The sequence below is a fragment of the Rhodamnia argentea genome, chromosome 9 (assembly GCF_020921035.1).
Source record: "Rhodamnia argentea isolate NSW1041297 chromosome 9, ASM2092103v1, whole genome shotgun sequence".
NCBI classification, from domain to species: domain Eukaryota; kingdom Viridiplantae; phylum Streptophyta; class Magnoliopsida; order Myrtales; family Myrtaceae; genus Rhodamnia; species Rhodamnia argentea.
The window spans coordinates 22692766-22716219 of record NC_063158.1 but is presented as its reverse complement, the minus strand read 5'-3'; the positions used below and the strand labels follow the sequence as shown (position 1 = coordinate 22716219).

The 23454-nt window shown below is 42.3% G+C and overlaps 2 protein-coding genes and 1 non-coding gene across 6 annotated transcripts; 2 read left to right on the top strand and 1 right to left on the bottom strand.

Moving 5' to 3' along the window:
• Positions 1-3132: 3132 nt before the first annotated feature.
• On the top strand, positions 3133-9987 carry LOC115732926 (callose synthase 11-like). Of its 2 annotated transcripts, XM_048285632.1 has the most exons (3): positions 3133-3660; positions 3691-8571; positions 9599-9987. In XM_048285632.1, exons 1-2 carry the CDS (start codon positions 3177-3179, stop codon positions 8556-8558), a joined length of 5352 nt encoding a protein of 1783 aa, XP_048141589.1. In that variant the 5' UTR covers positions 3133-3176; the 3' UTR covers positions 8559-8571; positions 9599-9987. The 2 variants fall into 2 exon arrangements, with proteins under 2 accessions (XP_048141589.1, XP_048141588.1); XM_048285631.1 differs by having other exon boundaries at positions 3133-8571.
• LOC125316735 lies at positions 6196-6275 on the top strand. Its single transcript, XR_007199820.1, has one exon. It is a non-coding gene; the product is annotated as a small nucleolar RNA J33 (small nucleolar RNA).
• A 324-nt stretch (positions 9988-10311) lies between the features above and the next one.
• Positions 10312-17259, bottom strand: LOC115739734 (probable ubiquitin-conjugating enzyme E2 24). 3 transcript variants are annotated; one of them, XM_030672962.2, is made up of 9 exons: positions 16889-17259; positions 15025-15745; positions 13258-14673; positions 12787-12921; positions 12031-12480; positions 11847-11910; positions 11430-11569; positions 11015-11326; positions 10312-10846 (listed from the first exon to the last, which is right to left on the bottom strand). In XM_030672962.2, the coding sequence occupies exons 2-9, from the start codon at positions 15079-15081 to the stop codon at positions 10607-10609; spliced, it is 2814 nt and encodes a 937-aa protein (XP_030528822.1). In that variant the 5' UTR covers positions 15082-15745; positions 16889-17259; the 3' UTR covers positions 10312-10606. The 3 variants fall into 3 exon arrangements, with proteins under 3 accessions (XP_030528822.1, XP_030528821.1, XP_048141590.1); XM_030672961.2 differs by having other exon boundaries at positions 11847-11909; positions 12027-12480; positions 16910-17259; XM_048285633.1 differs by lacking the exon at positions 16889-17259 and adding an exon at positions 16502-16719 and having other exon boundaries at positions 11847-11909; positions 12027-12480.
• Between the last annotated feature and the right edge of the window lie 6195 nt (positions 17260-23454).

Genomic DNA, 23454 nt, shown 5'->3' with positions numbered 1-23454 from the left:
CCCGCATTGCGTTCTTTCAAACTATGTGTGTCCGTCCTTCATGCCTAAGTAAATGAGTAAGATAAACGCATAGTTTCTATAACTATCGACTACGAATTGAAAGGGGTGTGAATTTTCAAAAAAAAAAAAATGCTCAAGAAAAGAAGTTGTATCGGTTTTCCTTCGGTTAATAGATTTTCCAAACGGATCTAATCGAAACCAAAGTAAAGAGGGTAAAAAAAAAAAAAAAGAAAAAGAAAAGAAAATCCACTCGAAACCCAACTCGAAAATAATTTCGATAATTTGACAGAACGGGATACGATTCGGTTCGATTTGATTTTCATTTCGATAGAGCGATTCTGCGCTTTCTGCTTCCCCTGAAATAAGATTGACATCAGAGCAGCGCCGTGCAAAAGATTCAAAATGAGACAAGTGCAGTTAATAGAAAGTTTTGGCCAATCTAAGATATGATTTAATACTATTAAAATTTTTTTTTTCCAAAAGCCCCATAAAGCCGCCAAAACGAAGAGTGGCCCCCACCAAGGCCCACCATGCAAGACGAGCGCATCACACCCGTCCATTTTCCTTTCCAGTTTTCAGATAGATCCGTTCACCGCTTTTTGGAAGATTCCCTGTGGTGGGGACTGGGGACCACATTACTAATTTGAATATTATTCTATCACCCAAAAATAATAAATAATAAATAAATTGTGCAACATCCAGCTCAGCTGCTCGGTGCTTGGTCCAGTTACGAGTGACACGTGGCACACGCCCATTGACCAAAACTGTAACTATGTCAAGATTTGTACTTAAACCCGCATGCTGTGGAGGGTGGACGCACCAATATCACTATTTAGGGACGAAAAAAAAAAAAATTAGTACCACTCGATTTTTTTTCCTCGGAATATAGACTCGTGTTTCGTCGATAATTATTGTCTATCTTTTTTTCAATTACAATTTTTACGAGAAATTATCACAAACACGAATGCATTTTGCATGTTAATATTTGTATGCTTTTTGAAAGGTTTTAGATATAGCACATTAAATAAATTCAATTACGGTAAATTTTTGTTTTTAAGATGTTAAGGTAAGTTATGAACAAAAAAAATTAGATGCAATAATTAAAACTGTAACTAATATTGCGAGAGGCTCACAAATTATAAAATTCTTGCGTGATCCTCGATGCACGTGAGCCAAGCTCAAAAGAATCATCAAGACTAAGTGGATCTCACGTGAGACCTATGTGATTCGACGATACATGTGCACTAACCCGACATTAGTTAGGGATTTCGCAATAATGACTCTATAAATTGACTCGAACATCCTTTAAAGTTTCATCCACACTTTATATAATGGAAAATATCGTGAACGTACATCATGGGTAACCCACTAACTATCTACAGACTTCTATTTTTGCACCCAAAAAAAAAAAATGGCACATACCTTCAAACAAAACCCCACCCTCGAGAGACCAAATCGCCTAACTCCAAACTGATTTTTACCATCTTATTTAAGTTTGGCAGTTTGATTTTCGGTTGATTTTGAGTGTCTTTTGATGGACATGAGAATTTACTATTCGAAATGGTCACTTTCGAAAAAGATAATAATTTCATGAACAGGGGGCACATGCACAATTGATGCGATGCATGTGATATTTTCCAACATAGATGTGGGTTAAGTGGTCATGGGACGAAATGTGATCAAACTTTTTTTTATATTTTCATTAGAATTTATCAGCTATTTTTCCCTCTTTTCCGCCCATGATGCACCTTTTTTTTTATCAGATATCGAGAAATGGAGAAATAAAGTTGCACTTCCGACAAAAAAAAAAAAAAACACTGCAAAGAATTTGCGCTACTGTCCACGACCGCCGTACGGTTCATTGCTGGCACCAAGCGGCGACGTCGTCGTATTGGACTGGTGCTTAGAGCAGAAATATCTTTTCATTTGTTCTTTTTTTTTTTTTGTGGGGCAGCTAATTAATTGTTGTATCTTCTCGCTTATTCCCAGGGGATACCGTGCGACAGCGACAGGTGAGGCCCCACGGGAGCGCCACTTTTCGGATATTCTATTGGTCCGTGGACTTCACTCTCCCTCGCTCGCGCGTCCGCGACACTAGCACGCACGAAAAGGAGAGAGTTTCTCATTGTCAAGTATCGGTTTCGTGCGTTATCCGAACACGTGACGTGGCAGGTTTTGCCCACGAGCGGAAGAGGGTGAAAAGCTTTTCCACCAAGAAAATAAATAAATAAATAAATACCACAAAAAAAAAACCTAAATTATGCCTAATGTGGTACGAATGTCCCTTAAATTATGTAATGTATATTTGTCATACTATTATAAGTTCGAGATTTTTCGTAATACAAAAAAATTAATGTATTTATGTCGCAATGAACATAATTCGAAGGGTTTTTTTTTTATGTGGTATTATAAAAAAAAAGTGGGTGAAATGTTGGCAACTCCCTTTGGATGAATTCTGCGCTCATCGGGATTGTCGGGATCGAATTGTAACTATGTCGCCACCACCGCAATCCGAAAGTCCAAGGACGACGAGTCCCTATCGAGATGTTGACGGCCACGGAGGACTCTTGTATGAGGCATGCTGCAGTTTAAGCAACGAGGGGGCGACCGCGTTTCGTGGGCATGCGGCGATATGAATCGAACTCGCGAAAGACCGAGCGATTCACTTACCCGGCCGCTCGGACGATGAAGTTGCAAGGTTTTTCTGTCAAAGTGAGGTCTAGCGATGAAGGAGCTCGAAGAATTTACTGTCATGGCATCGCTACATCGCGATCTTATTCCGAAGCGTACAAGTAATGATCTGTTTACCGTAGTTGGTTCCGTAAAATAGTGAATGCCGCAGTAAAAAGCATAAGCACAGGAAGGAAATATTTTGTCCGAGAAAAGTGGGGAGAAGGGTGAGGTTGCTTTCGAGTCCAATAGTGGTTTTGCCTTTTTTTAATTACTTTTTTGGTTTAGTGTTGAGAAAAAAATGGTAAAAAAAGAAAAAAAATATATTTTTTCAATATTTCCCAGCATGCATTGACTAAATAATTTAGAAAATAGATATTCTCTCTCTCTCTCTCTCTCTCTCTCTAAAACTCGAAACTCTTCTCGCTTCTCAGCTTCTTCTTCCCGGTCACCAACGTGACAACGGACGCACTCCATCACTGAACAGACGCCTAGCCGGACAGACCATGAACTTGCGCCAGCGGCCCCAGCCCACGCGTGGGCGCGTGCCCGTCGACGCGCCGCCGCTGCCGCCGCAGCCGCCCCCTCCCATCCCGGGCGAGGTCTACAACATCATCCCCATCCACTCGCTCCTCACCGACCACCCCTCCCTCCGCTACCCGGAGGTGCGCGCCGCCGCCGCCGCGCTCCGCTTCGTCGACGACCTCCGCAGGCCGCCCTTCCCCGACTGGGACCCCAGCGCCGGCGCCGACCTCCTCGACTGGCTCAGCGCCTTCTTCGGCTTCCAGGCCGACAACGTCCGCAACCAGCGCGAGCACCTCGTCCTCCACCTCGCCAACGCCCAAATGCGCCTCAACCCCCCGCCGCCGAACCCCGACGCCCTCGACCCCGACGTCCTCCAGTCCTTCCGCCGCAAGCTCCTCCGCAACTACACCCTCTGGTGCTCCTACCTCGGCAAGCGCCACAGCCTCCGGCTCTCCTCCGGCACCATCGTCCCCAGCCTCCGGCTTTCCTCCGGCGCCGACGGCCCCAGCCTTCGCCGCGAATTGCTGTACGTGTCTCTCTATCTGCTCATCTGGGGCGAGTCCGCGAACTTGCGGTTCATGCCCGAGTGCATTTGCTATGTGTTTCACCATATGGCCATGGAATTGAACGACATTCTCGAGGCTCGCATTGATGAGAACACGGGCAGGCCGTTCTTGCCCTCGGTCTACCGTCAAAAGCCGTTCTTGAAGTCCATTGTGATGCCCATTTACCAGACCATTAAGATCGAGGTTGAGGGCAGTAGGAACGGGAGGGCCCCACATTCTGCTTGGCGGAATTACGATGATTTGAATGAGTACTTTTGGAGCAGGAGATGTTTCAAGACGCTGAAATGGCCGATCGAGTTGGATTGCAATTACTTTGCAACAGCAGACAAGAGCCAGAGGGTGGGGAAGACGGGTTTTGTGGAGCAGAGGTCGTTTTGGAATGTCTTCCGAAGCTTCGATAGGCTCTGGGTTTTGTTGATTCTCTTGCTACAATCGATGATAATCATCGCTTGGGAGGGGACGGAGTACCCTTGGCAGGCATTGGAGAGGAGGCATGTGCAGGTGAAGCTATTGACGGTGTTTATCACCTGGAGTGGACTCAGGTTGCTGCAATCTGTGCTCGACGCGGGGACACAGTATAGTTTGGTTTCGAGAGATACGTTCTTTCTTGGGTTGAGGATGGTGTTGAAGAGTCTTGTTGCTGTGACTTGGATAGTCGTCTTTTCGGTTTTCTATGCAAGAATATGGAGTCAGAAGAATACTGATGACGATTGGTCCCAAGAGGCCGATCGGCGGATCGTTGTATTTCTCAAGACTGCATTAGTGTTTATAATTCCAGAGTTGCTGGCCTTGGCGCTTTTCATTCTTCCTTGGATCCGGAACGGAATTGAAGAGTTGGATTGGCGCATATTGTATCTGTTTACATGGTGGTTCCACACTCGAATTTTCGTGGGTCGTGGCGTGAGAGAAGGGCTCGTGAATAACATGAAGTATGCCCTCTTTTGGGTTGTGGTGTTGGCTAGCAAAATTTCATTCAGTTATTTCCTGCAAATCAAGCCTTTAGTTGCTCCAACAAAGGTTCTTTTACATCTTCACAATATGCCGTACGGGTGGCATGAGTTCTTCGGTAGAACTAATAGGATGGCTATAATACTTTTGTGGACTCCTGTTATCTTGATATACCTTATGGACTTGCAAATTTGGTACTCTATCTTCTCTTCTGTTGCTGGTGCGACGATTGGGCTGTTTTCACATTTGGGCGAAATACGGAATATCGAGCAGCTGCGGCTTAGGTTTCAGTTTTTCGCTAGTGCAATACAGTTTAATCTAATGCCAGGGGAGCAGACGCTAAGTCCTCAGGCGACGATGGTCAAGAAGCTGCGTGATGCGATCCGCCGGCTGAGACTGCGTTATGGTCTTGGTCAGCCCTACAATAAGTTAGAATCCAGTCAAGTGGAAGCGACGAGGTTTGCAATGATCTGGAATGAAATCATGATAACTCTCAGGGAAGAAGATCTCATTAGTGACAGAGAATTCGAGCTTTTGGAACTTGCGCCCAACTGTTGGGACATTAGGGTAATCCGCTGGCCCTGTGCCCTCCTGTGCAATGAGCTGCTTCTTGCCCTGAGTCAGGCAAGTGAGTTGGCAGATAGTTCTGACCGGTATCTTTGGTTGAAGATCTGCGTCAATGAGTATAGGCGATGTGCTGTTATTGAAGCATATGATAGCATCAAGCACTTGATTATCACGATCATCAAAGACAATACCGAAGAGAAATCTATCGCCCTGAAGTTGTTCGATTGTATCGATGAACACATTCAGGGGGGGAAGCTCACGGAAGTTTATAAAATGACAATTCTTACAGATATTCATGCAAAGTTGAGCTTACTTCTTCAGCTTCTGCTGAGCGACACCAAAGATATGAGCAAGATAGTGAATGCACTGCAGGCTCTCTACGAACTTTCTGTCCGAGAATTCCCAAAGGTGAAGAAGTCAATTCCAGCTTTGATGCAGGAGGGCCTGGCACCCCTTGGCCGAGCCCCTGATGCAGGATTCCTCTTTGAAAATGCTGTCGAGCTTCCTGGTGATGAGGATCCTGTTTTCTACAGACAGCTGCGCCGGGTGCAAACAATTCTTACATCCAGAGACTCGATGCACAATGTCCCAGTGAATCTCGAGGCTAGGCGTCGCATTGCTTTCTTTGGCAATTCGCTCTTCATGAACATGCCTCTTGCCCCTTACGTGGAAAAAATGATGGCTTTCACCGTATTGACTCCCTATTACGACGAAGATGTCCTGTACGGAGAAGTTGGCCTTCGAAAAGAGAACGAGGATGGAATTTCAACTCTGTTTTATCTGCAGAAGGTCTATGAGGACGAGTGGGCGAACTTCTTGGAAAGGATGCGCAGGGAAGGCTTGGAGGATGTTGAAGATATTTTGGAATCAAGAGAGCTGCGTCTCTGGGCATCTTACCGGGGCCAGACATTGTCCCGCACCGTGAGAGGAATGATGTACTACTATAGGGCTCTTAAGATGCTTTCGTTTCTAGACTCCGCTTCAGAGATGGACATAAGAATGGGAACGCAAAACATCGCTTCTCATCATTCGCTCAGGTCCTCCAATGGCAGCTTGAATGGTCCTCCTTCCATCCACATGTCGGCTTCACGGATGCTTGATAGAGCACCCAGTGGCGTGAGTCTTCTGTTCAAGGGGAGCGAGAATGCATGCGCCCTGATGAAGTTCACGTATGTGATCACCTGTCAGGTCTATGGCGTTCAGAAGGCAGGTAAAGATCAGCGTGCCAATGATATTTTGTATCTTATGAAGGAAAACGAGGCTGTTCGAGTTGCATACATTGATGAGGTTCACTCAGGGAGGGATGGAGTAGAATTTTACTCCGTTCTGGTGAAGTATGACCAGCAACTGCAGAGGGAGGTCGAGATCTACCGGATCCAGTTGCCGGGCCCTGTGCAGCTCGGCGAAGGAAAGCCAGAGAATCAGAACCACGCAATAATCTTCACTCGGGGGGATGCGCTCCAAACCATCGACATGAACCAAGACAATTACTTTGAGGAGGCACTCAAAATGCGTAATCTGTTGGAAGAGTTCAAGAAATTCTACGGGATCAGGAGGCCAACGATTTTAGGAGTACGTGAAAATGTTTTCACTGGCTCTGTGTCCTCTCTTGCCTGGTTTATGTCCGCCCAGGAAACGAGTTTCGTGACTTTGGGGCAACGTGTTCTGGCGAACCCTTTGAAGGTACGTATGCATTATGGTCACCCGGATGTTTTTGATAGGTTTTGGTTCTTAACCCGTGGAGGGATAAGCAAGGCTTCCAAGGTGATCAACATCAGTGAGGACATATTTGCCGGCTTCAACTGTACACTGAGAAGAGGGAATGTAACGCACCACGAATATATTCAAGTGGGTAAGGGAAGGGACGTTGGGTTGAATCAGATATCTCTGTTTGAGGCCAAGGTCGCCAGTGGCAATGGTGAGCAGGTTCTGAGCAGAGACATATATAGGCTGGGTCACCGCTTAGACTTTTTCCGGATGCTGTCTGTCTTCTACACAACTATAGGGTTCTACTTCAACTCATTGATAGTGGTTCTTACCGTCTACACATTTTTGTGGGGCCGCCTTTATCTTGCTCTTAGTGGCATTGAAGGGAGAGCTATGAATGATAGTGCCAGCAATGAAGCTCTCGCGGCTATTCTCAACCAGCAGTTTGCCGTCCAGCTTGGCCTTTTCACTTCTCTCCCAATGATTGTAGAGAACTCTCTCGAGCATGGATTCCTCGGAGCAGTTTGGGACTTCCTTACGATGCAGTTGCAGCTTGCGTCATTCTTCTACACATTCTCTTTGGGGACTCAAACGCACTATTTTGGCCGGACCATTCTTCACGGGGGTGCGAAATACAGAGCCACCGGCCGTGGTTTCGTGGTGGAGCACAAAAGATTCGCCGAGAACTATCGACTGTATGCACGCAGTCACTTTGTGAAGGGCATCGAGCTCGGGGTTATTCTGGTAGTGTATGCCTCACAAAGTCCCATGGCCAAGGACACATTCGTTTACATAGCCATGACCATCTCCAGCTGGTTCCTGGTCGTCTCATGGATAATGTCGCCATTTATATTTAACCCTTCAGGCTTTGATTGGCTGAAGACAGTGTATGACTACGATGATTTCATGAAGTGGATATGGAATGGTGGAGGGATGCTTACTAAGGCGGACCATAGCTGGGAGACCTGGTGGTACGAGGAACAAGACCATTTGAGGACGACAGGGCTTTGGGGCAAGCTTTTGGAGATCATTCTAGACCTTCGTTTCTTCCTTTTTCAGTATGGTGTTGTATATCAGTTGGGTATAACCCAGGGTAGCACTAGCATTGCTGTATACTTGCTATCATGGATATACATGGTTGTGGCTGTCGCTATCCATGTGATCATGGCATATGCTCGAGATAAATATGCTGCTAAGGAACACATACGCTATCGTTTCATACAGCTGCTTGTCATTGTGGTCGTGCTTCTTGTGATCATCCTATTGCTGGAGTTCACTCATCTCGAATTCCTCGACCTTGTGAAGAGCCTACTTGCATTTGTCCCCACAGGATGGGGCCTAATATCCATTGCCCTTGTGCTTAGACCATTTTTGCAGTCCACCATGGTGTGGGACACCGTAGTTTCGTTGGCCCGGCTGTACGATATGCTGTTTGGAATTATCGTGATGGCTCCTGTGGCTTTTCTCTCATGGTTGCCGGGATTCCAGGAAATGCAGATAAGAATCTTGTTTAATGAAGCATTTAGCCGGGGCCTCCAAATATCCCGTATTCTCACAGGCAAGAAGTCCAGCTGATGTCCAAGTTGAGGTAATTCCATACCTTTTAAGTAGTTCTTGAACTTTTACATTTCTAGTTTTGTCTAACGACATGTCGTCAAAGTATGAGTTCTTGCCCTTTTTTTGTTTTAAATTTGTTTCTTTTGTCTGAGGTTAGTAATTGTTCTCGATTTGTTTAAGAGGCTAAACTAAGCTATTAAAATTAGGTGAATAGGCAGTTTTGATATAGTTGAACTTGTGTTCCTCTTTCTAGTTGTCCCCACACCTTTTCCTGCCATTGCGTATTTTTCCTTGTTGGGGTTAGAATAAACAACTCGGCATGAGTCTTCCTTTGAATTATTACGCATTGGCAAGTTGAAGATTCTTGTTCCTTGATTTGCCCAAGCAGCTATCATGGTGCCTAAGCCTATCCCAAATAGAAATTATGCAATGAGGCATATTTTAGATTAACATGTGCGTCAGGCTGTAGGATATTTTGATCCTGAGCTAGATCTGCCCTATTCATTTTGTTTATGATAGTTGTTTAATTGAGCGAGTTCGTAGTAGCAGAGGAAGGACTTAAGAGGTGACAGGAAGCAAGAAGAGAAAAGTGAATTTGACAGGAGATTGAGAACGAGCTCGCAAATTGATATTTTCAACCAATTCTGCCATGAATAGGTGGTGGTAGTATAATAGCTAAGGGATGAGTGATAGAATCAAGTTTGGAAGAAGTGAAATCGAGCCCTATAAAGGGAAGTAGCATCTAACTAGATTCTGAGTTTACTCCTGCTGTGATTTTCGAATATATATGACTGATCCCACATCGAACTCAGCTTGGCAGGCTGCAGAAATGGCCTTATCGTCTGAAGATGTCGTGCTCGAATGTTGTAGTATTGTTTGTTTCAACCTGCTCTCCTCTCTTCCTGTATTCCTTCTTTGGTGATGTCTTGGACTTTTAGCAGGGCACCATTTTGAGCGCACGGTGCAAATCCAAACTCTTGCAATTGACTGCGGAATACAATTTTATCGGTGCTTGTTTTCTCATTGTCTTTTTATTTGCATTTCACATGATTGGCCAGGTTGAATTTGTTTCATGTCCTATGGAGAGTAAAGGAGCTGGTTGTATAATCGACCTAGGCAATAACATGCGCGTGTTTTGCAATGCAGGGTCCATCTGATCTTGGATGTTAACGTTGCTATTGCCGGGGGAAGGGGGGGGGCGGATGTTCTGAAGCTTCCACCGAAGTTTCCTTCAGCAGCATAATCTTGCAGCGAATGTGGATCTGCAGGGGGGCCCATATTCCTCCGGCCCGGTGTTTTGTCTGTAATTGGTGTAGTTTTAGCAGTTGATAGATTAGTGTTCAGCTCACGACCACATGTATTCCTCGAGCATGTATTTGTAAATATTGTCTGCGACTCAGCTGTAGATTTCAAGTTAATATTTTGAAGAAAGGCAGTAGAGAGGCTTTTTCAGCGTTTATATGGTTCACTAACGTTTTGGCATCGACCCTCTTAAAGGGTACCGAGCGCATAAACGAGGATTTGTTCTTTTTTTTTTTTTTCCAACTACAAGATAAGAAAGCAGTGAAATTAAGTCTCTGTAAATCTTTTAATGAGAACTATAGTCTTCTCAAAAGACACAAATTAGATGTTTTGTCATGCAGTAACCTGTAACGAAACTGTCTGCCCACCCGTGATGACAAGCATGGACGAAACCAAACACCGGCAGGGAGCATTTTTCAGCAAGTAGTTCAGACATGTAGCACCCATATGAATGTTACTACAAGTAGCATAACACAAGGCAACGGGCAGGACATGACAGTCCTTATGCCATTGTTGTTCTCAGAGCTTTTACACCAAGCCATTACATAACAACACATCAGAACACAGCAAGCATCCACAACACCTTGCATCACTTGAGGTGTTTTATTCTTGATTCAAGCGCGCACACAGCACAACACCTATGTACAGAATGCCCATCAGGCCACCACAGCACCAAATCCACACGTTATGTATGAGTGTTTGAAACCCCAGAGATGATTTTCTGCTTCGTGTTTCTTGACAACGAAGTCATAGAGATTCAGTTTTCATGCACTGAGAAACTGGCTGCAGTCCATCCCCTTTTCTGTGAATGCATCGATGAGCTTAGTGAATAGCTTGGCGAGCATGATCTTAAACCCGGTGGAGCTTCCCTTTTGAGTTTCTTGTGCTTTTTCTTCAGCTCTGGAAGCAAATCCCACTGGAGCGCCTTTCATATACTCCTTGCAAGCATAGAGAATATCGTCACTGTGGCTGCTGAAGTGCTCTTCCACAAGTGCCTCGAAATGCTGCATTGTACCATAATTCAATCAGCCTCTGTCTAAAACATTTGACACTATTCTATCAGATATTGGCAACATTTTGAGACACATAACCACTAGTTAGCCATTCTAATAGCCAATGTACATGAGAGGGGATCATGGTGAATTGGATCAGACACTGTGAAATTACTTAACCTTGGGCGGCTTGCGCAGAAGATACAGCATGGACTTGCATGTCATGAGGAACGCATTTTCGTTGTAACTAACGGAGTTTCGTTCGCCCTCGGTTTTCCCGAGTTGCTTGTCATACCCGGCTTCGTTGAAGTATGGCTTGTCATTAAGCACAAGGGCCTGGAGAGACACAAGAACCTGAAGAACAGTGGAACTTCCGGGGTTCCAAACTTCAGAGCCCGAGCCCGTCCAAGTATTCAAAAGGCTGAGACAGACTTTTCCGGATTCGTACAGGTTAGGGTTCACACGAAGCCCTCCAGAGTGGTAGTGTACCATCTGCACCACATTTATTTGTTCATTTTTCTTTGGGGGACAAGAATTTGTTGTCTGAAATTCGGCACATACATACATAAGAATAACAAAACCCATTCGTCATTACCGGTGGCTCGTTTGGAAATTCTGGAGGGAGGAAAATGTCGAAGAAGAAAAGGCCATCATGATAGGGAGTTCCTGGAGGACCAACAATAGCTGCTCGTAGGAGATCGATCCTTTCTTCATAGACGCGGACATAGATTGAGTCTGTTGAGGTACAGCAAAGGTTCATGAGAATAGAGGACTGGCATTACAGGAGAGCAAATAGCACGTTCCATTTCATCGGCAGCTTTGATATTGTGTCGGCAAGATTATGCTACTAGGTTGCTTGGACAGTCCAATTCTATCATACTTGAACAATCCACTAGTATGCCAGTTAAATGGTAGATTCCGGCCGAACCGAGCAGTCACATTTCAAAGAAGAGCGAACAGACAGAAATCACATCAAAGAGAAGTGTAGATCCTTTAGGCAGTAGATGCTAACCAGGAAGATTTTTCTCCAAGATGCTCCACTCTTGCTGAACCTTCTTCAACCAACCTTTCTTAACCTACATAAAGGGGAAAAAAATCATTATTCATCCTGTCTTCTTGCTATGCAATAACTAATTGCTTTGTTTCTTTGAAGTTTCTTTTTTTTTTTTTTTTTTGGGTCGGACATTCTTTCTAACCTGAGATGTAGCCACTCCTTTGTCAGCACCATCAAGAAAGTGGTGATCGGAGCAATCCGTGACCATATCGAACTGCTTGAATTGTTCCACATCCATGCTCTTGGATGAACTTAAAAGGCCCCTCACATCTTGATCATCTTTTACTTCAACTTTTGAACTTGTCCATTCGGATGCTGGCAGCTCATTCTCCGCACAAGATGGAATCTCTGAACCTGTATCACAGCAATTCTCGACTACCACATTTTCAAAAGAAGCTTGACATCCATTTTCGTCTTCAGAAATCGGAGCAAATTGCACAGAGCCTGACTCGGACACCGAGCTGAAGGATCTGAATAGGGTTGCTGCAACACTGGTTAAAAACCGCATAGCATTCTGTGGGAGTAAAAAGGAGGTGCTTCCAGAAGAGGGCTTCCGACATTCTTCATCAGTTGTACAAGGAAACAGCAAATCCTGCGCGACATATATAGTATGTGCTCAGAGAGTTGCAGCTAAAGCAAGCGATTTCTGAACATCAGCAATCTACAAAGATCCTAATTGCAAGTGGCAATTCTGTCTCACTTTAACATGCCGATCACATCCTCATTGACACACCACCATCAGGCTGCTTTGGAAGGGAGAGACCATGTGATTTTAGGCTAGGTTATACAAATTATGAATCCTACCATTTGAATCTATCTTATCATAACGCATCTGAAAAATGATTGCCATTGAGAATGTAGACATGCATGCATTTGTTTTTGGAGAGAGAGACTTTACCTTTCCTTTCTGGATTGGTACTGTCTCATTTTCAACCACCTGCTGATTAATTTGCTCAATGTTTCCATCAAATGGCAATGAAGATGGAGTTGAACCTTCATGTTTATCACATCGAATGATCTCATAGGGTGCAACCTGAAATAACAGCAGAGGATATTCACGAACCTGTCCCGTTTGCTTTGCACAAGAATGTACGAGAAAGATCGGCGAATAAAGGTAATAATAGGTTAAGGATGAGAACCCAACACAAAACTTCATTTCTTCTCAAAGATGAGAATTAAACAAGCAAACACTCGACCAACTAGAAACCATAAAATACCGGCATTGCTTTATGTTCTTTTAGGACCAAAAACCTCACTGTACCGTTTATAACACTAAACATATAGTCTCCTAGAAGATAACACAGGTTGTGGACTGTTTAGTAATGTTCCAAACCACAAAAGCAAACCATCAGATGACCAGACTTTATACCTCTGTTGTAAGACCATTTGCCCATTTCACCTTGACAGCACCATCTTTGAAGCCTGCAACGTTGCCAATACAGGACAAGTAAAAATTGTTGGGGTTGCCCTTGTGATCTCTCCCAAACTTTTCGCTTTCGAGGACGGCCTCCTCAGCCTTTGTAGCTTCTGTCTCCACAAGATCCTTTGTAGCTTTGACAATAGACTGATTTTGAACCACTCTAAACACAATATCACCGAGGCAGTAGGAATAATCTGGGTGCTCGAGTAGCTCATAAGCACTCATGGTTTCCTCAAGATGTTCTCCATCAATATCATCAGGCGTCTCCATCGAAGTGTTTTTCCACATTATCCTTACGGTCTTTTCCTTAGCATCCATGCCTCGGACAACACCCCATTTCCGACTAATCGGAGTATGTGGATCATCAGGGCTGCATTTTTCTAAAACAAACTGCTCAGGCCAAAACTCATGAGAGTCAATAATATTTATGGGAAGCAAAGATTCCGAATCTACTCCGAGTGAACAACCACCGTCCTGCCAAACAACATCGACCTTTGTTTTCGTCCTTGCAATAGCAAACAATGATGCAGAACTTAAACTGGTGCCCTGTCTCTGAAAGCCTTTGTACAATTTTCCAGAACTGCCAAGACGATTCTTGCATTCTGTGCCTGAAAGCATACACCAATCACCAAGCTGCCAATTTGCATGCGGAAAAGAGCTCAACAGCGCAAGGTCTTTTGCCTCTTGCAATTTTGAGGGTTGAGGAAAATGGAAATCACCATCCATGAGAACGGACCCGATCCAATCCACATGCACAAAACCGGCTTTTACATCGCACACTGTTCCTTCTTCTTGGTTCGCCTTCCGACTTCCACATAGCCATCTTGCAGTTTGAGAAGCAGTTGGAGCCATAACCTTCACCCTCTGTCCAGGATAATATGGATATTGCGAGTCATCGACAATGTTTGTAGAAATAGGAATGAGTTTTTCTTGATCAACTCCTATGAAATCACACTTTGTCCCATCATCGAACAGTATGGTGACAGAATCAATTACTTTATCCACTCTTCCAAGCCAGGGTCCATAAACAACATGATCACCCACCGAAATCGAGCGAATTTTGATTAGTTTCTTGGAGTTTATGTCTCTGATGATCTTCCCGTGAACGCTCTCCAAGTCAACAAACATATCTATGTTTATGACTTTGCCCAGTTGGCCAGATGGGTCTTGTACAGAGCACACTATGTCACCATGAAAAAATCCTCTTTCGAAAGAAAGGAAGTCATCGATTTTGCCAATGCTCTCCTCCAGGTTAGACAAGAGGTTCACAGCCTGACCTTGGAACAGTAAGTCCATCTCCTCACTGCTTTCACTAAAACTATCCCAGTCAGACTCGCTGAAGAGAGAATCCATTTCTCCAAATACCTACAGAAGCATTTAACTCGTCATCATCACTGACATTAAACATCGAATTCCAGCTAAAGTTAACAATGGAAAAATCATATTAAAAAGCTCAAGAACATTATTCAAAGAAGCAAGATCTTTCAACACAGTAGTCTAAACACGAACAAGGATTGTGTGCTTTAAGTTCCTCAGCTCATTTTTTTCTTTAGAAAAGCCAAGACATCGATAATAATCACATGTATTGAGTACAGCAAACTATAAAGTCAGGGAACGATCTTTTATTTAAAGTCCTAACTATAGCAAATATTATCATAGACAGATGAATGCATGCCATCAGTGAGATGATAACGAAGGATGAATACTGAAAAATACCTCCAAACTTGCACTAGCTTGAGAAATTTTAGAACAACTTGCGCTCAATCTTCCCATACAAGTGACTTTCTTGATGCTTTTCTGCGACGCAATATGTATGCTCCAGTGTCAAGCTGATCAATCTTTTCAGTAACACACTTGTAATATTATATAGTTATACCTTTTCGGTCCAGATAACAAGTCAATATCTAGCAGAGAATGTGACTGTTAAATCTGGAGAACCGATGCCAAAGGAGATTTGCCCCTGGTTTACAGGGATAAACGGAGCCAACTAAGGACTCCGAAATGCCAAAGGAGATTTGCCCAAAAAAATGGACTTAGAGCCAAAGTTTCCAGCAGCAGAAACTTTCGAATAGTTTTCCAGTCACAGAAGTCTAACAAGCGATGACTTCTTGTTCAGAATACTTGCACAGGTCTGAGTGAAGCTGCTGAAGACTGCAAGGATGGACTTGTGGAAAAAGCGAGCATGTGCAACATTTCCTCAGATAGTTCATCAAATTAAGTCTCCTCAAAGCACTTCTGCGATGCTGAAGTTTTGCTGAGTAGGTGAAAGTTTGAAATGTCCACAAAAGCCTGAATCGTTTCAGTCAGAAACCTGAATATGTTGCCAAAGGAGATTTGCCCCACTATAACTAGAGATCAGGAAAGCTGTTGCCAGTCTAAATTTGATTCCAAGCCTCCAGGAAGAAATCAACAGTCAGGCCTTAGCTCTCCATGAAGCCTGTAACACAAAAAAACCCAAGTAAATTCTGATTCAGATATTCAGATAGAACAAAAGAAATATACAGTGATAAAAGCAAAGAAAGAATACACATCAACTCGTTCCATCGCAATTCCCTACCGTCCAAAGGTCGACTACTGTCTACTAGAGAATCAATCTCACTAATTACAGAAAAATTTGCATGAGGGACCTTTAAGTTGAGCCAAAACTGACACAGAAAAGTGGATCCATGAGCATGATGGATGATGGCAAAGCAAGTATGCTGTTATACATATCTAGTTAAGCACCGACTCAACCAAGATATAATTATCGGCACCTGAAAAAGGCAAAGACGACCTAATCGCTGGCTTGGTCATCCAAATTTAGTATCGATTGTATCCATCCAATCAGTATACTTTCCAGGAAGTAACTGAATAATGCTAAGTATGTAGAGAATTCTTGATTACATAGAAAAAGCTTTTGGATCAAATTCAAGATGCTAGACATTACATTTATTAACTTAGAGAAAAGCATCAGATAGCCACACAAATGATACAACTCAGCGAGAAGTACAAAAGGAAAAAAGTACTCAATTCACAGAGCAAACGACTCTAAATTTTCACCCTAAATGACAAAGACAAGGGAACAAGCTCTAGGGTGAGCCTTTAGAACCCAAAGAACAAAACAGAGGTTGAAGTACCACAGCCTTGACGACATCAAGCCAGAAGGAGTTCAACACACTTTCGGATTCCTCGTATTTAAAGCATAGAACCTTACCAAGCAACCGATCCCATCCTTCTCAGGACATCAACCAAGTCCATAATCAAATGATCCGGGCCTTATCAACAGTGATACAGATCAAGAAATTCATTGCCCGAAAGGCGTAAACCAACCTCAATTGCCTTAATCTTTTCCAACAATTTCAGAGTAAATAAGCATACACAAGCATGAACAAAAGCCTCTCCTAGAACTGCAGTAAAAACTTCAACTAGCCAAAAATCTCTCATAAGTTCAAAAGCGAACGGCGAACAGCAAACACAACCTCATAAATACCACGAAAGAAAACCACCAATTCACCATAGCCAACATTAACTCGACACCAACAACACGAACGAGAAACGAAGAGAAACACTACTGCAGGCCAAGCAAGGAGAAAGAGTTTACCATATTCCCATCATTCCATACCCGCCAAGGAATCATTGTCGGCGCTAGGGTACGGACACGTGGAACTTGCATGAGAGCTTCATGAGCTCTGACTTTAACGGGGAAAGCTCTCCACCCAGAACATGAACTAACCCAGCAGAACTTCTCCCTTTCTTCAAACTTTCTTGGCCCGGAAAACTCTTATCAAGAAAACCAAAGTTTCTTCTGGAAAATTCAGAGAGGCCAAGGTCCTCTCTGAATCCCATCCATCACGCCATAGATGCCCGTGGAGAACATTGCACGAGAGAGAGCGAGACAGAGAGAGAAGAGAGGGGGGAAGAAGCTTGGGTTGAGTCTTGGATTCTAGGGGAGGTAGAGAGAGAGAGAGAGAGAGAGAGAGAGAGGGACAGAGACGAGTGCTTTCACATCCAAATGGGAGATACAATGACAAAAAAAAGAGAGAATATACCGAACGGTGCAGGCAGAACATACTAATGTACTTCCTTCTTCTTCCCTGCCTTTACAACTGACACCTGCTGGAACTGGAAATTACGATACTGCCCCCCCTCTCTCTTTGAAATTTCCCAATTTTTTTTTTTCTTTTTGGCCAGATTCCACTCTCATCAAATTGGAAGTCAAATTGTGCCCTAACATTTCCTAACCCTTGAATCATTCATACTAAATCTCAATGATCTATCGTCAACCTTTATAAGTGCAAGGAATTAGAAGATGTATGTTCTTAACTTAATTGACAAAGGATCAATAGAACCCAACATTCGGGGTCAAGAGTAATTATTAACCATCGATCGTTACCATTAATTCGGTCGATAAATCCTTTTTTCTTCTTCTATAAACTAGCAAAATGAGCACATGCATATGCATGTTAAGGGAAAAAAAAAAACAATTCCATGTGAAGTCAAGAAAGGAAAAATATCATGCAAATGAGTTTTAAGGAAAGAACCTTTAATGGTTAAAATTTGGAAAATACGATGTGTACGAAATTAATTGATTTTGACCGTTTGGTTCACAATTTAGCCTATTTCGTTGTACTGGCATTAGTGTAGCACATCTTAACATAACGTTGGCCATTCATACAACTTTTGAATAATGATATTACTACGCCAAATCTCTCGCTAAGTTTGCTTTCTATACAACAGAGATGTAGGCAATTCCCTGTTTTTATGATCACGTTTATTGATTTAGGGCCTACAAAATGCAATCAAAAGAGTCAGAAGTTGGGGAGAAAACACCAAGAAAGATCCAACCGTTTGTGGGTTCTTTTGCATTGACAAATTTAACATGAAATTCGTACGAAAGTTTTAATTTTTGAACGAGACTTTCGGTCTTATGCGGTTGCCGACAACTGGCTATACTATGTGAACTCGAAGGTCCAATCATGAGTTGCAATATATGACAACCCAAAGTGGACCAATAGAAGAGTGCACCAACGAGGAACGGTTGACTCCAAACATGACTTGTTTTTCTAATGGCTATCTTTCTCCCTTGTCACAACTTCGTTTTTGGGTCTCCCATGGTCTGCTTGCTTGACACTATTCAATTTGAGCACGTCTGTCTCGGTTTTTTTTTTTTTTTTATGTAATATTATTTGTAAGGAGACCGAACTTTTTGCTAGTGAAGGAGCAACTTTGGGTAGGATCAAGAATATACTTGGGAATAATCTTTACCGAAAGTCTTGACCAAGATTCCCCAGCTAAATAAATCCTTGTGAATCCCGCTCTTGTTGGCCAAAAGAAAGGGACTATCAAATTTGCCCAAAAAAGAAGAGGGAAAAAGCCACAAACAATCCTAAATTATGTCCACTGTGACACATTTATTTCAAACTTGTATCTATGTGACACATTTATCTTAAATTTCTTCTTGTGACCCCAAAAACCCTAAACTTGTATTCGTGCAACACATTTACCTCAAATTTTGTTGTAGATATGTCGCATGTCTTGGGATTTTTGGTGTTACAAAAAAAATAATTTGGGATAAATGTGTCACATAAGTAAAAGTTTGGGTTTTTTTGTGTCACAAATAAAAATTTGGAGTAAATGTGTCACAATGAATATAGTTGAGGGGTTTCTGTGGGTTTTTTTTTCCAAACAAAAAAGGTATGTTCCAGTAAAAATGAGTCATGTAGACATGTGTTTCTTAATGGGCATGTACTAAATTAGTTTAGGAGTTACTTCCTCAACTCTACTTGTTGGAAAAGGAAAGAAAAATGGCATCTTGTTATCAAATGGTTTTGTCATTGTTCGTGATTAATGCCATTTTCAGACAAACATGTGCCTTTTACACCATGTTTTGGGCCCAGGAAAGTTACATTACATCTTCCATTGGAATACGAGGTTGTCATCCAACCCACAACAACATTAGAAGGAACTATATGTGGTAAGTGCCTTGTGATGTGGAGGTGACTGTTACGTCTATTTATAGAGAAGAAACTTTAATAATTGAAGTAAGAACAGAACTTCACCAAGGCCGCCTTGGCCTGGATGAGAGTCGGCCTCACCAGATCTGGCGAGGGGGGCCTCATCAGCGCTTGCCCTTGCCTAGGCGCAACTCGAAAAGGCCAACCCTCGCTGGCAACATCCGAACGAAAAAGGAAAGGAAAAAAAAGAAAGAATAAAAAGGAAAAAAAATAAACATAAAGTGAAAAATATTTAAAAATATTTATGTCGGTGTCGATCGTGCCACATAGGACGGTTGGCATCCACGCCCGCTAGTTACGGCTAAATTGATCAGATGGACTGAATTGATACAAATGTGAAAAAGGTTTATGACTAAATTAGTTCAATCGAAAGGTTTCGGACTGAATTGGTACCAATGTAATAAGTTTAGGAGTGTTTTGGTACTTTTCTCAAACCAGAATGCTTGCCAAGAAGAAAATTGCAACTCAAGCAAAGGCAGTACATCACTTGCAATGTCGTATACATTCCTCTTTACATACATGCCATTATTGAAGGGCACAATTAGTGCATTTTGATTATTTGGCAACAACCCAACGTTAATTGTTCTTTGTGCAATAGAAAGAATGCTTAAAAAATGAGCTAATTCGAAGAGTGCCTGGACAGAAATCTAAGTTGGAAAGCTGAGAGATGAAAATGACTGAATCCTAACTAATAACCTTTTGGAGGGCTTTAGCTTTTCCACCTGTGGGATCAAAGAGATCCAGCATAGATCTGATCGCAATCTAACTTTTTTCTTCTGTTGGCCTTTTTCCTGTGGCCTCCATAGTGCTGGCTCTTGCTCTTGGCTACGCATCTTGCCCTAAAGTTGCTTCGTATTCGAACTCCATATCAAGATCCCCATGCTAATCTCCAAGGGACCATGCTCTTGGACAAATTTAATCTAATATGCTGTGCGATTACAAGATCGCTGTGGTCACGGTCGAGTCCGTGGAAGTATGTGCTTCAGAAACCGCGGAAGTTGCGGTTTCGATTGTGTTATGCAAAAAGTTCAGCTCTTTGAGCTAATAACCTTGATGGCTCTAACTCCCGTTATTGTGATAACTTCCTTTCAATCTGCCAATACTTTTCTCGAATTTTTTTTTTTTCTGATTTTTGGTGGAACTATCGAACTCGAAGACTCGAACTCAGTATCTTAACAAGATACCGGCAATTCTTGTGCAAATGCTAATGTCATCGAATATCCATTGTTTTAGAATTCCTTTAGGTGTTTGGTGATAGACAAGAGCACTTCGGAGGTATATTCTCGAAATGCTGATGGGATTCGCTTAGATGGAATTGAGTCGACGCATGTTGCGTCCCCTTCACACCACCAATCACCAATCACCAATCTTAAAAGAGTCTGGATGCAAACTTTTTGGAAGTCAGTTCTTTCGCGTACAAAATAGCTCTTACTGTATTCTAGAAATAATATAGAAACAATTATAAAAAAAAATCATAAGCCTATTGTAATTATGTCAATTCAGTTATAAACTTTTTTTTTTTTAACAATTCAATCATAAACCTTTTCAGGCTTTACCAATTGAGTCCGTTCCGCCAATTTTGTCCTGAAATTGCCAACATAAATGCCAATCGTCCTATATTGTATGTCCTTCATTCATGCAAACTCTTTTAGAAGTCAATTCTTTCGTGTTCCGAATAGTTATTACAGTATTCTGGGAATAATCTAAGTCCTAGGTAATAAGATATGGTCCGGAACCTTATTCTTCTCCATTGCCCATAAGCACAAAGAGGAACAACGTAAAATAGAGCTATTCTCCATACGGTGTAATATGTTTTGGATCGTTCCGTTCTGCTTCCTTATTACTTAATTTCTTGCATAGATTTACACCGGTTCCTCAAGAAATTTACAAGGATCCTGACGTGTGAGACCGTATCTTCTAATCTTAATATGACAAGCGGAATAGACTATGAGGAGCGCAAAACCCTCGAGTCGAGCCCCGATTCGGCTGAACTTTGACGTCATCTGAGTTAACCCGACATGATTTCCTAAAGTTAGCTTAATCAAAGCTGGCTCCTAGGTGGATTGTCCATTGCTTTTGCAGCTAAAAAAAGCTCATGATGCTCGTCCTTTTCAACTTCTGAATGAGTGGATCACTATCCCTCTCCTATTAGCGTCAACTTTCAAAGATGGTTGACGCCGGGTTGAACCGGGTCACATGTTGTGATGACGACTCTCGACCCAATCGAAACCCTAGAAGAAGACGAGTTATGCACGGGTTGTCGTAGTATGAATCAGACGGTGTGTCGAGTCGGATCCAAATTGCCTTTCCTCTATAGCAAGCACAATTCTCCTCATATTCTCTCTAGCCCTGTACGTAACGCACACGAAGGCACCTTACCAAGCTATATCAGTGCACGCTTTTTCGGTCGGGTCGTTATCTGTTTTGAACATCCACTTAATTTTGTTTCATAATCAAAATCATTATCCAAAAAGTCCCAAATCCATTGTGCTTTGCCAATTCAGTCATAAATCTTTTAATTTTGCCAATTGACTCATAAGTCTTTTCACATTTTGTCAATTGAGTCTATCCAATCAATTTTAGCCAAAAATCGACGACGTGGACATCGGTCATCCTACCCGACAAATTGAAGCGGACAATTTTTAATAAATCGCCAATGGTGACCCTCGCCAGCCAGAAAAAAGCACATAAAATAGGAAAATAAAACTAATAGTACTAAAATTTGAAAATTTTGTAAAGTGCTATTAAAAATTGTCCATATCAGCACCAGCTGTGCCACGTTGACAGCAGGCATCCACGTCATTGATTTCTGATTAAATTGGTCGGACGAACTCAATTGGCAAAATGTCAAAAGCTTTATGATTGAATTGGCATGATTGAAATAGGTTTAGGATTGAATTGACAAAAATGAAATAAGTCTAGGATTTTTTTAACAATTTTGCCATGCGAGTGCACTTCTTTTTTTTTTTGTCGTGTCGTTATCTGTCTGGAACATCCGCTTAATTTTGTTTCTTATTGGAAACCATTGTGGTTTAAAGTTAACCCCCGACGCAATCTCTTTCTATCCGCTCGCAGCGCAGATTCGTGTCGGAGCTTAGTCCGATCCAACTGAGTCGACAAAGCTTTTCTATAGTCGAGATCGAGCCCAAAAGTTAGGACTTGTCTGCACCATCGTGTGTGTATGGATGGCTTGTGAGCTCCGTCTCTTGTTGTTCAATTGTCCTCGGAAAACTTAGCTCAAATACAAAGGAGAAAAAGAGTTTGACAAAGTATATTACGGACAATAATTCACACGGACCGCGTAACCCTCTTTTTTCTACATATCCGACATATTACACCGTCGATAAGGGTAGTTTTATTTGGAGTAAGTAACTGATCGCTCATATCGACGGCGAGAGATACGAGATGTGTACAAAAAAGGGCGCGCGGGGTTATGTACACAATATTACTCCAGCTTAAAATATGTTTGAACCTGCGACCATCTACCGCTTGCTCATTAGCACTGCTCGACGATACATCTCCTAGGGCCGATAATTTTTTGGGGCGCCTACATCCTACGTAAATAATAAGATTCCTGGCGATATTAATATTTATTTCTATCGCATTAAATTGAGTGATGTTTAATTATGGCTTATGTTTCCATTCATCCGATGTTAAATTAACATCTTTTGCTAGTAATACAAATGTGGACACTTCTCTTTTGGAAATTAATATAAATGATGTCCATTTTTAATTTACTAATTAAGAAGTGTGGTTGGAGGAGTTTTCTTCGATTTGGAGGAAAAATATGATTCATCTGAAATTAAAAATATGTCTATCTTCATGCAATAGAAAATGTTGGGTTGCGTAGGCCACGATAAGCAATTTGAGAATGGTTCGAGATATTTGTGATTTAAAAGGTGGCTCACATCACATGATATTTATTCTTATGTTTATTTTCATTTCGAAAAAAAAAACACATCGTATAATTCTTGAGTAACTATAGCAAACTCCGGAAGTGCAAAAAGCGCCTATGTACACTATAGGTTAGAGAGAAAGAGAGGGGATGGGTTCAATCTAGTTTCTGTTTATTTCGTGGGAAATGAATGATTTGAAAAATATTTTCTAAAAAATAATCGCTTGTATCGCTTGAAATAATTAGCTAATAAAAGAT